Below are 13,082 nucleotides of genomic sequence, written 5' to 3' on the forward strand. Positions count from 1 at the left end.
AGTGTAATAAAAAATTTTAAAGGACATCAGGTTTTCCCCATAGTTATTGTTCAGTTCATGAAAATGTTGCATTTGTTACTAAAGATGTATGATAGCATTTTTATTCACCTACTATTCAGTCCCTTGATTGAGAAGGCAAATTAAACGATAAATTTAATGGGGTTAGAGAGACTCAAGCTTTTCTGTTTCTTCAGGATGATGTGCTGACTGTGATCCGCAGAGTGGATGAAAACTGGGCTGAGGGAATGCTGGCAGATAAAATAGGAATATTTCCAATTTCATATGTTGAGGTAAGTTAATCTGTAGAACCTTGAATCATATTTGACAGTAAATAAATCCTAATTATGCAAATTAGGTATTAATTCCTCATAGAACAACGTGCCAGGGATGGATTAGAACACATCATTGGTTGGATTAATTAATGTACTTGTTTTGTTTAGTTATTTAAAAATTTTTACTTACATTCTTTAAAATTGTGTGTCTGTTTGCGGAAACCTTTGGAGAGCCATTTCTTTCTACCTTGTGGGTCCCAGGGACCAAACTTAGATCATTATGCTTGGTGGCAAGCATCTTTATCCACCCTTATGTACTTATTTCTTTCATTGTCTACCATATAATCAGAGCTAGAATAGTGATTCACAGGGCAGCCCTTTGATAAACATTTACTAAATGAATGAATGAATCTTTTACCATCATATCCCAGCAACTTCTTAGCCTCCTCTTCTCTTTAATTAGCATTAGTCAGAAAGCTTGTGACCAAACCAGACTCAGTGAAGTCTTTTTAAAGAACATACATGAAATAACAAAAATAATATATTTCAGTTATTCTAAAGAAAAGCACAAATTAAAAATGAATGGTGTGGGAGGAGCCTGAAGAGATGACTCCGTGGTTAAGAGCATTTACTGCTCTTGCTGAGGACCTGGGTTTGGTTCCTAGCACCCACATGGCAGCTTACAGTCTCCTGTAACTTTAGCTCAGAGGATTAGACATCTTCTTCTGGCTTCTGGGGGCTCCTACATGTACACGGTACACATAAACTCACACAAGCGCACAGACATAAAAATAATAAATCATCTTTAAAGAAACAAACAGGTTGGACTGAAGAGATGGCTCAATTGGTAAAGGGCTTACCACACCAAGCATGAGGGCCTGAATTTGATCCCTAACACTCACTTAAGGAAGGTGGGCATGGAAGCTAGAGAAATGACTCAGCAGTTAAGAGCACTGACTGCTCTTGTAGAGGACCTAAGTTTGAGTACCAGCATCCATATGGTGACTAACAACTGCCCATAACTGCAGCTCCAGGGGATCCAGTGTGCTCTTCTGGCCTCCGCTGGTATTTCACAACTTGGGTGCATTTACATATATGCAGGCAATACACTCATACTCATATTTTTTAAAAGAAGATGGGCACATGAGTATACACCTGTAATCCCAGTGCTGGTGAGGTGGAGTCAGACTGATCCTCTGGGATTTGCTGGCCAACCAGCATAGGTTCTGTGACAGACTCAGCTTCTGTAAGGTGGAGAGCAATTGAAGAAGACAACTATTGGATGTCAGTCTCTGGCTTCCACATGCATGCACAGATATCTCCATGCCTACCCATACACACATGTGCAAACACTCATACACGATGAACTAGGAAGTTATAGCTCAGAGCAGACCTTCTTTACATCATAGATACTAAGCTAAATATGTCTGTTAGCAATAAACATGTCTTGCTGAAACAAAATTGAAGATGTTTTTTAAGAACAAAGCAAGGGCCGAACAGCCACTCAGAGTTGTTGAAAGCATGGAAGACTTCTGGGAAGACTGTACCTGTGTGATGAATGCATAAGAGTTAGCCAAAGGTTCATTTAAAATAAGCAGGAAGAACTCCCAGGTAGGGAGAACTGCATATGCAAAAGCCAAAAAAGAGTGCACAGATCTAGAAGAACTTAAGGCCATTCCATTTGTTTAAAACCTCAGAGCATGTATCTTAATGGTGTAAAAAAATGAAAGCCATTTTCCCTTATCTTGCCATCTTTTATCTGAGGCATCTATTCTGGTGTGAATCTGAAGACTCAAGTGACAAATTGTGTCACTGTAGCCAGCATTCAGTTTCTTCCTTAGACAGTGACATTGCCAGAATTTTCATAAGAAATCAATCTGACTACCCTGTCTATGAAAACGTAACTTTGAGCCATGCACAACTCTTGAGTTTTAGCCATTACTTCCAGATGTTCCTGTTTATTGAAAAGTTTTTCTCCTCCATTAAAAGTAAGCAACAGGAAAAAAAAAAAAAAAAAAAAAAAACCTTAGCAAACAATCCTTTCTGTTCACATTTATGTATCCTAACTTTGGGTCATGGAAAAATACCGACATCTCCGAGTTATTTGAGTAGTTATGCCAAAGAGCAAGTACAGATTGGTGAGGAGAGCCTGTCTTTACTTGTGGGATATTACCAATATTACATGCTGATACTTGGTTTGTCATGCATGGAAAGGTATTGCTATGTATTTTGTTGTTGCTGATATAGGGCAGGTGTAGGATTGTACAGGTAAGCATAAAAATATCCACCCACAGCAAGTCCAGAGTCACTTACAGGCACTTGAGTTATTAGGATCATTTACTCTGACTTGGGCTGGAAAGGTAAACTTCTACACAAAGGGAAAGTATTTTCATTCTTTTACCTTGTTCTTTTTTTTTTAATGAGCCTTTTCCATATTTGAATCAGAATTGTGTGAGCGAGGATATTGGTAAGCAAACACCTGTCTGTCTGAGCCTAGGAACCAAACTGACCTCTGGTGTCGGCTGTGACATTGAAGTGCCTGGTGGGGGCACTTGGGTATTAATGAGACCCAGTTTGGCTTCAGGGGCTGAGGTGGACACAGAGTTCCATCACATCCTGCTCAGACTCAACTATTTCAACAGCCACAATGTCTCACAGGACAGTTTCAGAAGTGATAAAGCAAACTATGCGAATCAAAACCTAGGACTTTTTCCCCAAAAATACTTTCTCTTACTCTATAAACCTATTCATATTTGGCCAGCCTTAGAGCAGAGACAGTTCCCACATAGGCTACATTACAAAACTTACCTATAAATGATTTTTTTTTTTTAAACGCTGGGAAGTTAGGGACAGATCTCTTTATATATCCCAGACTGGCCTGGAAGTCACCATGTAACCTAGGCTGGCTTTTAATTCACCATCCTCCTGTTCCAGTCTTTTAAGTGCTAGGTTTACAGGTGTGTACTACCGTATCTAGCTTAAATAATTTTTGTGTATATTATAAACTAGCATTTAAGTCTCTATCAATGTTAGGGCTTTTGCTTTTATTTTCACACCACTACCAAAAATAATGATCTCCTGGAGTTTTTGAGGAGATTGGATGGGATACTATATCTCAAAGGGTTTAGTGCCAGTGTGCTTTATGCAGAGCAATGGTCAAATAAAAGACTCACCATGCCTGACGAGGGAGACACACTCAGAACTGCATTTGGAGTCTCAGAACCATATCTTTCTTTGCTCAGGCGTGCAAGCAAAAACAGCCCCCCATCCTTTGATTCCTGTCAGTTGGTAATAGAAATGCCTAAGGAACTTGCTTGTGGCAGACACTATACACAGGATGGGGCTGGGGAAAGGATTCTACAATTGCTGTGGAATGAATGGTTCAGGTTTCTGGAGGTTATGAGAGACTGAGTGGAAAGGGAGGGCTGGGGCTGTAAGGACTGCTGCTGGAGGGCATGGGGAGATGGCTCAGTGGTTAAAGTACTTATTGCGCAAGCTTGAAGACTAGAGTTCAGATCCCTAGAACCCATGTAAAATGTTGGGTGGGTGTGGCAGCCCGCCTGCAATTTCATTTCCAAAGGTAGACCAGAAGATCCCCAGAACTTGCTCACTTGTGATACTAGCCATTTTGGTCATTGGTCAGCTCTGGGTTTGATTGAGAGACCCTGCCTCAATGAATACAGTGGAAGAGGAATGGATATGATTGCCAGCATTAACTGCTGCTGTGCACATGCAAACGTGCCTATATGTACAAAGGTACACTACACACACAGAAATGGAAAGGGAAAAAAAAGAAATGCTACTGGAATAGTTTGTCCCTCCTTGTCTTCAAAGATAGCCACTTGTGTTGAAATAAGATGATAAAATAATACTAACAGGAAAAAAAATAGTAGCAATGGTATTTTCATTTGCAAGTAAATGCCCTCTTATTAAAATAAAATGAAAAAATCTTCAAAGATTGAGTAGAGGCTGGAGATACAGTTCAGTTGCTAGAGTGCTTGCCTAGCATGCAAATGAGACCTCGGTTCAATCCCCAGCACTTCATAAAACCATATATGGTGGTGTATACCTGCCACCTCAGCACTCAGAAGGAGGAAACAGGAAGATCAGAAGTTTAAGTTCATCCTTGACTGTGTTGGGAGTTTGAGGCCAGCTCCAGATACACGAAACCCTGTCAGTTCATTAGAGTTTCTGTCTAGTATGAATTCATTTGCTTTGATCTGAGTTACCCTTCTCTTCCAAGAGAGCCTATTATCAGACCCCTCTCTGGCTACTCTTGGGAGGTTATACATTCTGTTCTATTAGACAGTCTCTACTTTGACTTGAGCAAGCCAGAAAACAGTAAGGGGTAAGAGATTCCTGGGGAAGCCCAGGGAATTCTTGAAGATACCATTCAGGATATGTATGGAATTTTTTTTTCAAGGACTGAATAAAGTCAAAAGGAAGAAGTTAGTATTCCATTTCTCTCTTGGTTAAAAAATACCAGTTGTCTATAAAATAGATGGGAAGATTTTAACCTTATTAATTCAGAACTGACTCATTCAGTTTTAGCAGTCATTTGGACAAGGATGACTTAGCAAGCAGAAAGTTTGATTGGAGAAGATGCTATGTGCAGAATTTTGGATGTTTTTAATCATTGTACACTGTAGGCTAGTAGTGAAGTATAACTTTTTATTAAGCTTCTCATTTTATTTTGATTCCTAGTCATCTGTTTTTAATATCACTCACCCAAGTTTTTAAACATCCCAAAACTTATTCAGCTACTTGTTTTTTTCTTTGTCATATGAGGCTACACATTCATTATGCGCAGATGGCACAGAGTAGAGGTGACTTAAGAAACAACTGTTCTTACACTTCAGTTCCTGTCAGAAAGAAGCGCTGTATCTCATTCCTTAGATCTCTCCCCAGATGTTGCTCTTCTGACAGGCTTCCCCTAATTATCTTTCCTAAAATAATTCCTCTCTGTACTTGTGTTATCTCAACAAATTATGTTGTGGTAGATGGGAAAACTTGGACTCTAGAGCCAGGTGACCACAGCACAAGTCTTGGCTATACCAGTAACAATCTAAGTGACTTTGGGCCTGGTCTTCTCATTGTTAAAATCATAGAACCTCTTCAAAGTGAACTGGTTCCAGAGTCTGGGACCTTGTAAGAACTGTGATGGCTGTGGTCACTGTCACTATTAGTCTTGCAGAGCACTTTTTTCTTCCTGTAATGATTTTGTTTGTTGATGTGATTAATCACCATTTCCCACGCTACCTTCTCCCATCAGAACATAAATTCCTGACAGGCCCTGTTTTGTCTTTCTGGCTTACCTCAGTCTTACAAGGTCTCATAAGGTGCTTGTACTTGAATGAATAAATGGGCGACCTAAGATATTTTAGGACAAAGACTTAAAAATAAAAACCTGGCTGGTTTGTAGATTTTGCCCACTTTCAAAAGCCAAAATTCTCCCCATTTCCTACCTAAGCATGTGTCTTATTATAGGTTTATCTTATTATTACCTTAGGCACTTACATACCTAAGAGCCATTGGATAGGTATGTGTGAGTTCAGTGAGATCATTTATTTGTTGGTTTTTTGAGATAGGGGCTCATTCTCTAGCCCAGGCTGGCCTCAAACATGCAGTGAGTCTCCTGCCTCAGCCTCCCAAGTGTGAGGGTTACAGATGTGAACCACCATGCACAGCCTTCCTTAGTGAGACCTTTTCATGTTTTGGGAGCATGTATGGTGGCATAGGTTTCTAATCCTGGAACTTGGGGAATTCAGGCAGGCAGATCAAGAGTTCAAGCCCAAACTGGGCTCCTAGCAAGACCCTGTATAAAACAAACAAAAAATACCCCAATGACAATAACTAAAATAAAATAAAATAAAACAAATAAAACTAGGCAGAGGATTTAACCACTTTAGATTTTCTCAGACTGAAATTGTGGTAGCCATACTCTGGTTTAGACCTGTAACTCATACAGTATAGAAAAAAATTTCCACATAGGTGGCAGGGTTGGGGAGACGCTGGTCAAAGGTTGTGAAGCTTTACTCAGATTGAAGGCTATGACTGTGTTATCATCACCTTTCACAGTGGAAATTCAAATGTGCTTAGCCTCAGCACAGAGGGCCCCAGAGTGGGAGCTCTTACTTCCTCCTCAGAACTGTTATTGTCCCTGTTTCAAAGTAAGAAGTGTTGGTTTGGGTACAGAGTTTGAAGGTGCTAAGGTGACCCTTGGAAGAGCTAAGATTAACATTGTTAACTTAATTTTTTTTTTTTTTTTTTTTACTTAAAGCCTTTCTGTAGTGAATAATGGTAGCAGAAGCGAAAATAATAGTCTTTGATCGAATCTAAGAGTTGATTGAAGTACAAAAAGGATATTTTATCATTTATATTTTTGGTTATATTTCTCTTTAAAATTAAAAAATGTAATCAATGTTTCTAAAAGGAATTTAGGGAAATTGTTGGAAAGTTAGAAAGAGAACTACCATGGTTATTAACATCCAAATTTCCCCTTCAGTTCTGAAGTGAGCTAATTTTTATAAGTGAAATTTAGAGATATTGTTGAGAAATCAGTAAGGGGGAATTACTGTGCTGCTTAGCAGCATCCTTTCTTCCTTAATTCTGACTGACTGAGAACAGTGGCTGTACTTCCGAGCAGCTTTTTTTCCCTTAAGCACCATGGTTCACATCCCACGGTGCTGGTTTTCATATGTTTGGAATGGTACCAGCTTGATGCACGTAATCAGTGCTTTTCTTTCCACCACAATGATGGAAGGAACGTGAGCACTGGCTCCGGGATTTCTTAAGGCCAGCACGCATCTCCTCTGAGCTCCATTGGCAGTTCCTTAATAGATATGGGCAAGGACTCCATCTGAAAAGGAGTGGCCTAGTTCAGTGAGGAACTTTATGTAGGGCAGTTTATGCTCCATCTGTTATTCAGCAAACTCTTTCAAAGTTAAGAGTTTCCTTTTGTTTTCCATTAGGAAAACTTTCAAGGAGCTGAGATTCTAAAGATCAGTTAATGTTTATTGAGTTCTCACTGCATGAATGGGCAGTTTTCGGTACTCTGAGCAGTTTAATAGGATGTAAAAATGTACATCTCCTGACCAGCCTTAATCAGAGCACTAGGATAATGGCCAAATGTGTGTCTAATATCCACAGTGAATCCCCAACATATCCCCAAATTGTTTAGCCTAGCCACTTCCCCTGCAGGGCTGTGTATTCCTGGAAGCATGCTTTAGAACGCCTGCTTTTATAGCTGACAGGGACATTTTTTTTGTCCATGTACCTGTCGAAAAATCACCCTTTCTTCAGGGTCCAAATAGATATCATAATTGTTAGGAAGCTTTTCCTTCCTAATTCTTCTATACACCCAAACAAACTCTATGAAACTAAACCAAAACAACCCCTGTCCTTGCTCCAGATTTCCATAATACTCAGTTGGCACCATTCTTACAGACTCCAAACATGTTAAGACTGTGGTAATGTGTGTTGACGATTCATTGTTGTCCTGAGTCCCTTAAGAATACATTTTATATAAAGAGTGTTTTAAATCGGTATACTTCTAGAATAAAATCACATTCAAGAAGCTGAAGGGAAAATTAATAAACCTAAGTTGAACCCATAGAAATTGTGATAATGGGACCAATTATGGTGGTGCACACCTTTTTAAAAATTAATTTTATTTACCATTATTGTTTGAACGTGTGTGCTGTGTGTGTGAGTGTATGCTCGTGCCAAGGCATATATTGAGGTCAAAGGACAACTTTCGGGAGTTGGTTCTCTCCCTCTACCCTGTTTGGGCAGAGTCTCTCTTTCTGGTACTGTGCAGTGTGCTTTAGGATATCTGGCCTATGACCTTCCAGGTGAGTCTCCTGTCTCTGCTTGCTAACCCCAGGAATGCTGGGATCACAGATGAGTGTCACTGCATCCAGCTTTTTTTGTGGGTTTTGAGGATGGAATCAGGTCATCATCTTGAGTAGCAAGTGCTTTTACCTAGGGCCACTTGTCAGTCTGAATTGTTTTGTTTATCTTTATTTTATTACAATATGTTTCTAATTAATTTTTTGTATTTTATATAATACATCTTAATCTTATTTATACTTCCTCCCCTATCTGCACTCCCATAGTCCCCCACCAGATGTTATATATGTTGTTTTATTGAGTCAACTTTGTGTCCCCAGATGTCCCTCGGTGTGAGTTCATCCATTGGAGCCTGGTTAGCCTATCTAGCATCACTCCCTTAAAAAAGACCAACTCTCCCTTACCCAGCAGTGGTCAGCTGCTAATAGTTCATCAGCTAAGGTTGGAGCTTCTTACCCATTTCTCCAGTTCTTTGCTGGGTTTTTGTCTGGTTTGAGTTTGCATGGGTCTTGTGCATACTTTAATCCCAGTACTCAGGAGGTGGAGGCAGGAGGATCTCTGTGAGTTTGAGGCCAGCCAGGGTTACATAATGAGACTCTTTCTTAAAACAAAACAAAACAAAACAAATTTTGATACATGTCTTTTCATTCTTTTTCATTATGGTTCGATATTCCATGATTTTTCCTTTCTTTATGTAATTGTCATACCAACACTAATAATGACTCATTGGTTTTAATAGCTGCATAAGAAATAGTAGGAAAACTAGAAGTGTAAAAATAAATAACTATTTAGTTACTTATTTTCACACTTTTTAGACAAGTGTTTTGTTTAGCGGGAACAGCCAGTAGTTGCCTAGTGAACGGTCTATTCCTTGCCCTGGGTTCTTCCCTCACTGCAGAAGTCATGTGATAGCTGACATTACTAACGTGCATAAAGCCACCATTATTATCCAGCTTTGTCTAAGCATGTAGTGTTTTATTTTTCATAAAATTATGAAAACATTCTAAGTTCTAATACAGAAAAGGTTAAGTTTCAGAATGATTAATTACTCAATTTTAAAATCTGAGGTTTCCTTTGTTAAAGAAAAATGACAAATTAATCAAAGCCATAATATTTTGATATATGATACATTTTATTACTAAAATATATTTGTTTTATCATATGCATCTTAAATATTGCTAGTCGTTAAGGCTTCACCAAGCAAGGAATTCAGTTTGTTCCTATATCTTATGAAGAAGATCTAAATGAATATTCTGTACTGTTCTGGGCATATGTGTGCCTACGTGGCATATAGATGACTTGAACAGAAAGGTCCTGATTATAAAGTGTGAGGAGATAAGCCTCTCTGTAACAGAGTAGAATATTCCAGGAAATTTTTAAGTGTTGTAAAACAGTGTTACTCTTTGTAATAAAATCTTTTGTCCCTGTACACACTGGGCTGGACACATTTGCTGTGCAAATCTTCTCTGTGTGCTGAGACTTAGACAAATGTGTAAAGTCATGGTGCTCACCAAGCCTTGGGATTCTCTTTCTTAGTAATTGCCCTTCCTCTTCCACCCCCTGTGCATCTCAGGTCCTCACACTTTAAGAATGTATGACGGGAAAACTTGCTCATTGATTTATTAACTGAGTATACATTACTGTGGAATTTCTGTCAGTGTGTCATTTCACATTGACAGGATTTTACTTAGAATTTAATGACAATTCCATACTCTTTACCTCTTGGGATATATGTATTTCCTCTATAGTATTCCTACGTCTGGTAATGAGAGTCTGGAAAACAAAATGCATCATTGGAATGTATTCTAATAGGTGTTTCTGATTTATGATGTGTATATCTATAAAGTAGAAACACATAGAGACCTCATGTATTGTCAGTTCCTATAGGACAATGACATCAACTGATCTCAATCTTAAAGTTATGCATGGGTCTCTCCCCAGAGCATTCTAATTAACTGTAGATGTATTGCTTCAGGACCTCCCGAGCCTTAACTAAGCTCAGGGTTGAGCCTGCAGCTGTCTTGTGAACTTTTCTGTGGCTTGATCATGAAGTGTTTCTCCTCCTCTGATCTCACTATCCTCTCCAGGTCCTGCATCCTCTAGGAGTCTGGTCACATCATTCATCTTTTCTATTATGCATGTCAGTTATTTTCTTTCCCTTGGATCCCCCTTAATATGGGAACATGATCTGCCTTTTGCTCTCCTCAAAAACATTATGTGATTCCATCAGCTCAGATTACTGTTCTCTCCTTTTTCTTGCCGTGATGCTCCAAGGGCACACTCGCTCCTTTACTGACTGTTTGCTTGTTTCCCATTGTTAGTCTTTGGCCCCTCCAGACCCTGAAATTGACATTTTGGTTGCCATTTACTGCCCTTTTTTTTGGGCTGTAGTTTTGTTTCTGAATAACATCTAGCACTATCTTTAACCTCCTTGGAGGTTATTGGGATGCTAGTTTGGTGGTTGGCTTGGAAAACATAACCAAGGTCTAATTTAGCCTGAAATTCTGAGTGCCTCGTATTTTCTTTCTATCCCTGGTTCTCACCCCCCCTCAATCAGAGACCACCACTAACATGACCCCCAGATGACTTTCATGCTTCACCTACAAAATGATTATAATTAGTGGGTCAGATGTAAGATCAGGAGATTTTATAAAAACTTAACCTCCGGCTTTCTTTAAAAAACAATCAGCTGACACTGCCAAGCATGTGCCCTAGGAAGGGGACAGACACTTTCCCTAGGTCACCAAATGTGTCCCTCAATCAATGGTGGTCTCCCTCTGGTCTTCATTTATTGACTCACCTGCCTTTGCTCTGCAGGCATGTGAATGTGAACCACCCACTCTTAGTGTTAGAAAACTGATGTTCTGTTTCCCACACCCTCTTTTCTCATGAGTCAGAGACGTGTGTTTCTCTTTCTCCCGTCCAGTACTGTGTCTGGCTTTATAATAGTCATGCCAAAAAAAAAAAGCAGAATAAGTTAAAAATCTCCATTTCTTTTGAGTTTAGTCACTGATGACTCTAGGGCTCTGTAATTGACACAGCGCTCTGCCTACTGAGTATTTTGAATGGGGTATTTTTGTTTGGAGTGAGGAAAGGTACATCTAGGAATAAAACGTGATGATTCATTAAATCCAACTTGATGTTACATAGGGGAACTGGAGGTACCTACAGGTAAGTGACTTGCCTGAGGCAACAGCAAGTCCGTGGTGAGCCTGGACTCTGAATCCTTAAACATATATTTATTTGCACAGTATTTTACTGGTCACAGAGCGTGGTAGCCCATATGCATTTCTATGTGGAGTGCTCAGGAATGATACCACCTTTGCTCTTACGCAGCTAAGGAAACTGAAATCAAGAAATAGAAGTCCTTTGCTCAAGGTAACTCCACCAGCGAGGACAGAGATCTGACTCAGGCACTTCAAGTTCAAGGCTCTTTCTGTGGTTTTCTCTCACAGTACCCTTTTCATCCCTCCTAAGTGCAAATTTGTTTTAGGTTTTCAATGACATGTATCTTCCCTGCATACCTTCACTTCAAATCAGAAACTTGAAAAGGCAAATTCTAATTTACGTATATATATTTATTTTAACAATTCTAATTTACTTCTATATATATTTTAACAGCTGTATCCAACAGAAGTAAAGATAATTATAATAGAGGAACTAAATCACCTTCCCAACCTGATACAAGAAACCAGTTACTTTGGTTGTTTGTTTTATTGTTTTATTTTGTTTTGTTTAAGACAGGGTCTCACTATATAGCCCTGGCTGGCATGAAATCACTGTGTAGACCAGATTTGTCTCCAACTCACAGAGCTCTACCTGCTTCTGCTTCCTGAGTGCTAGGATTAAAGGTCTGTGCCATTGACATTTACTTTGGAAATCCCTTTTCCCTTGTCAGGGCTTAGTGAAGTTTGTGGCAGGAGTCCCTGTGCCTGTCTCACTGCTGAAACAAGTGGCCCTGGTTGTACTTCCAACTACTTTACGGCTCAGGAGACTTCAGAAATGTGAGCCCTAGTGTGTCAGGGGTATTCCAATCTCCTTTTCTCTCTTCAGCAAATCCTTTGTGCTTAATAAGCCTTGGAGGACAGCACCCTGTGGCATAGCTTCTTTCTCTTTACTAGCTTTCCAGGACTAGAGCTGAGCTGTCAGTGCATACGCCACTACTGAGCAAACTGAAATGTGGCCAGTCACACTGAGATGGGATGTGAGTATGTGACAGAGCTAGACTTCAAAGGTATAGAAGCATCTTGGGATTGAATGCAGGGCCTGGGGCACGTATCTCAGGTTTTTGCCATTGGATAGTATTTTTGTTTATATTGGGCTAGATAAAACGTATCGTTGAAATTACTTGATAACTTTCCTTTTTGTTCTTTTTTAAAAAAATTGTTTTTTATTGAAGTTTTGTGTATTTCATACAGAACATCTCAATCAACCTTAACCATCCTTGTACCGTCGTCCCACTGGCCTCTCCCATAGTCCATCTGCTGGAATTCATGCATTCTGTCATTTGTGTTAAGGCCTATTGTGTCAAATTAGTGTCCCCAGACATTCCTCAGTGCAAGTTCATCTACTGAGGTCCTTTTTATTCTTTTAAATGTAGCTACTAAGAAATTTTAAATTATCCATATGGTTTAAATCCTACTTCAGTTGCCCAGTGCTAGTCCAGAGGCAGACATCTTTCCCTTCATACCTCTAAGAGACAATTTTTTTTTTAATCACCACAAATATTGGTAGAGCTCTAATGGAGCTGTAGCCTAAGGGAGGCTCTCTTACCAATTTTATAAAACTCATAAGTAATCCCATCAGTCTCTCAAATTTTTCTTTTCCTATGTGTGAGCCTTGTATTATAAATAAAGGTTGAATTTACTTTTGTATATTTGGATCATCCAAACACAAAAACGTTGTTACCAAAATTGTGGGTGGAACAAATAAAAGACCAGTAGGATACGAATTGCTCGT

At 39.3% G+C, this 13,082-nt stretch overlaps 1 protein-coding gene across 4 annotated transcripts in view; it reads left to right on the forward strand.

Annotated features, from left to right (window-relative positions):
* The window catches only part of Sh3rf1 (SH3 domain containing ring finger 1), a 177,269-nt gene that overhangs the window by 117,409 nt on the left and 46,778 nt on the right, over positions 1 to 13,082 (forward strand). For all 4 annotated transcript variants that reach the window (XM_029559547.1, XM_029559549.1, XM_008824940.3 and 1 more), the window contains one exon: positions 195 to 290. In XM_029559547.1, coding sequence (XP_029415407.1) covers positions 195 to 290 — 96 coding nt within the window. The remainder of the gene's footprint in view (positions 1 to 194; positions 291 to 13,082) is intronic.

This window comes from Nannospalax galili, unplaced genomic scaffold, assembly GCF_000622305.1.
Source record: "Nannospalax galili isolate Female #2095 unplaced genomic scaffold, S.galili_v1.0 scaffold109, whole genome shotgun sequence".
Lineage (NCBI taxonomy): Eukaryota > Metazoa > Chordata > Mammalia > Rodentia > Spalacidae > Nannospalax > Nannospalax galili.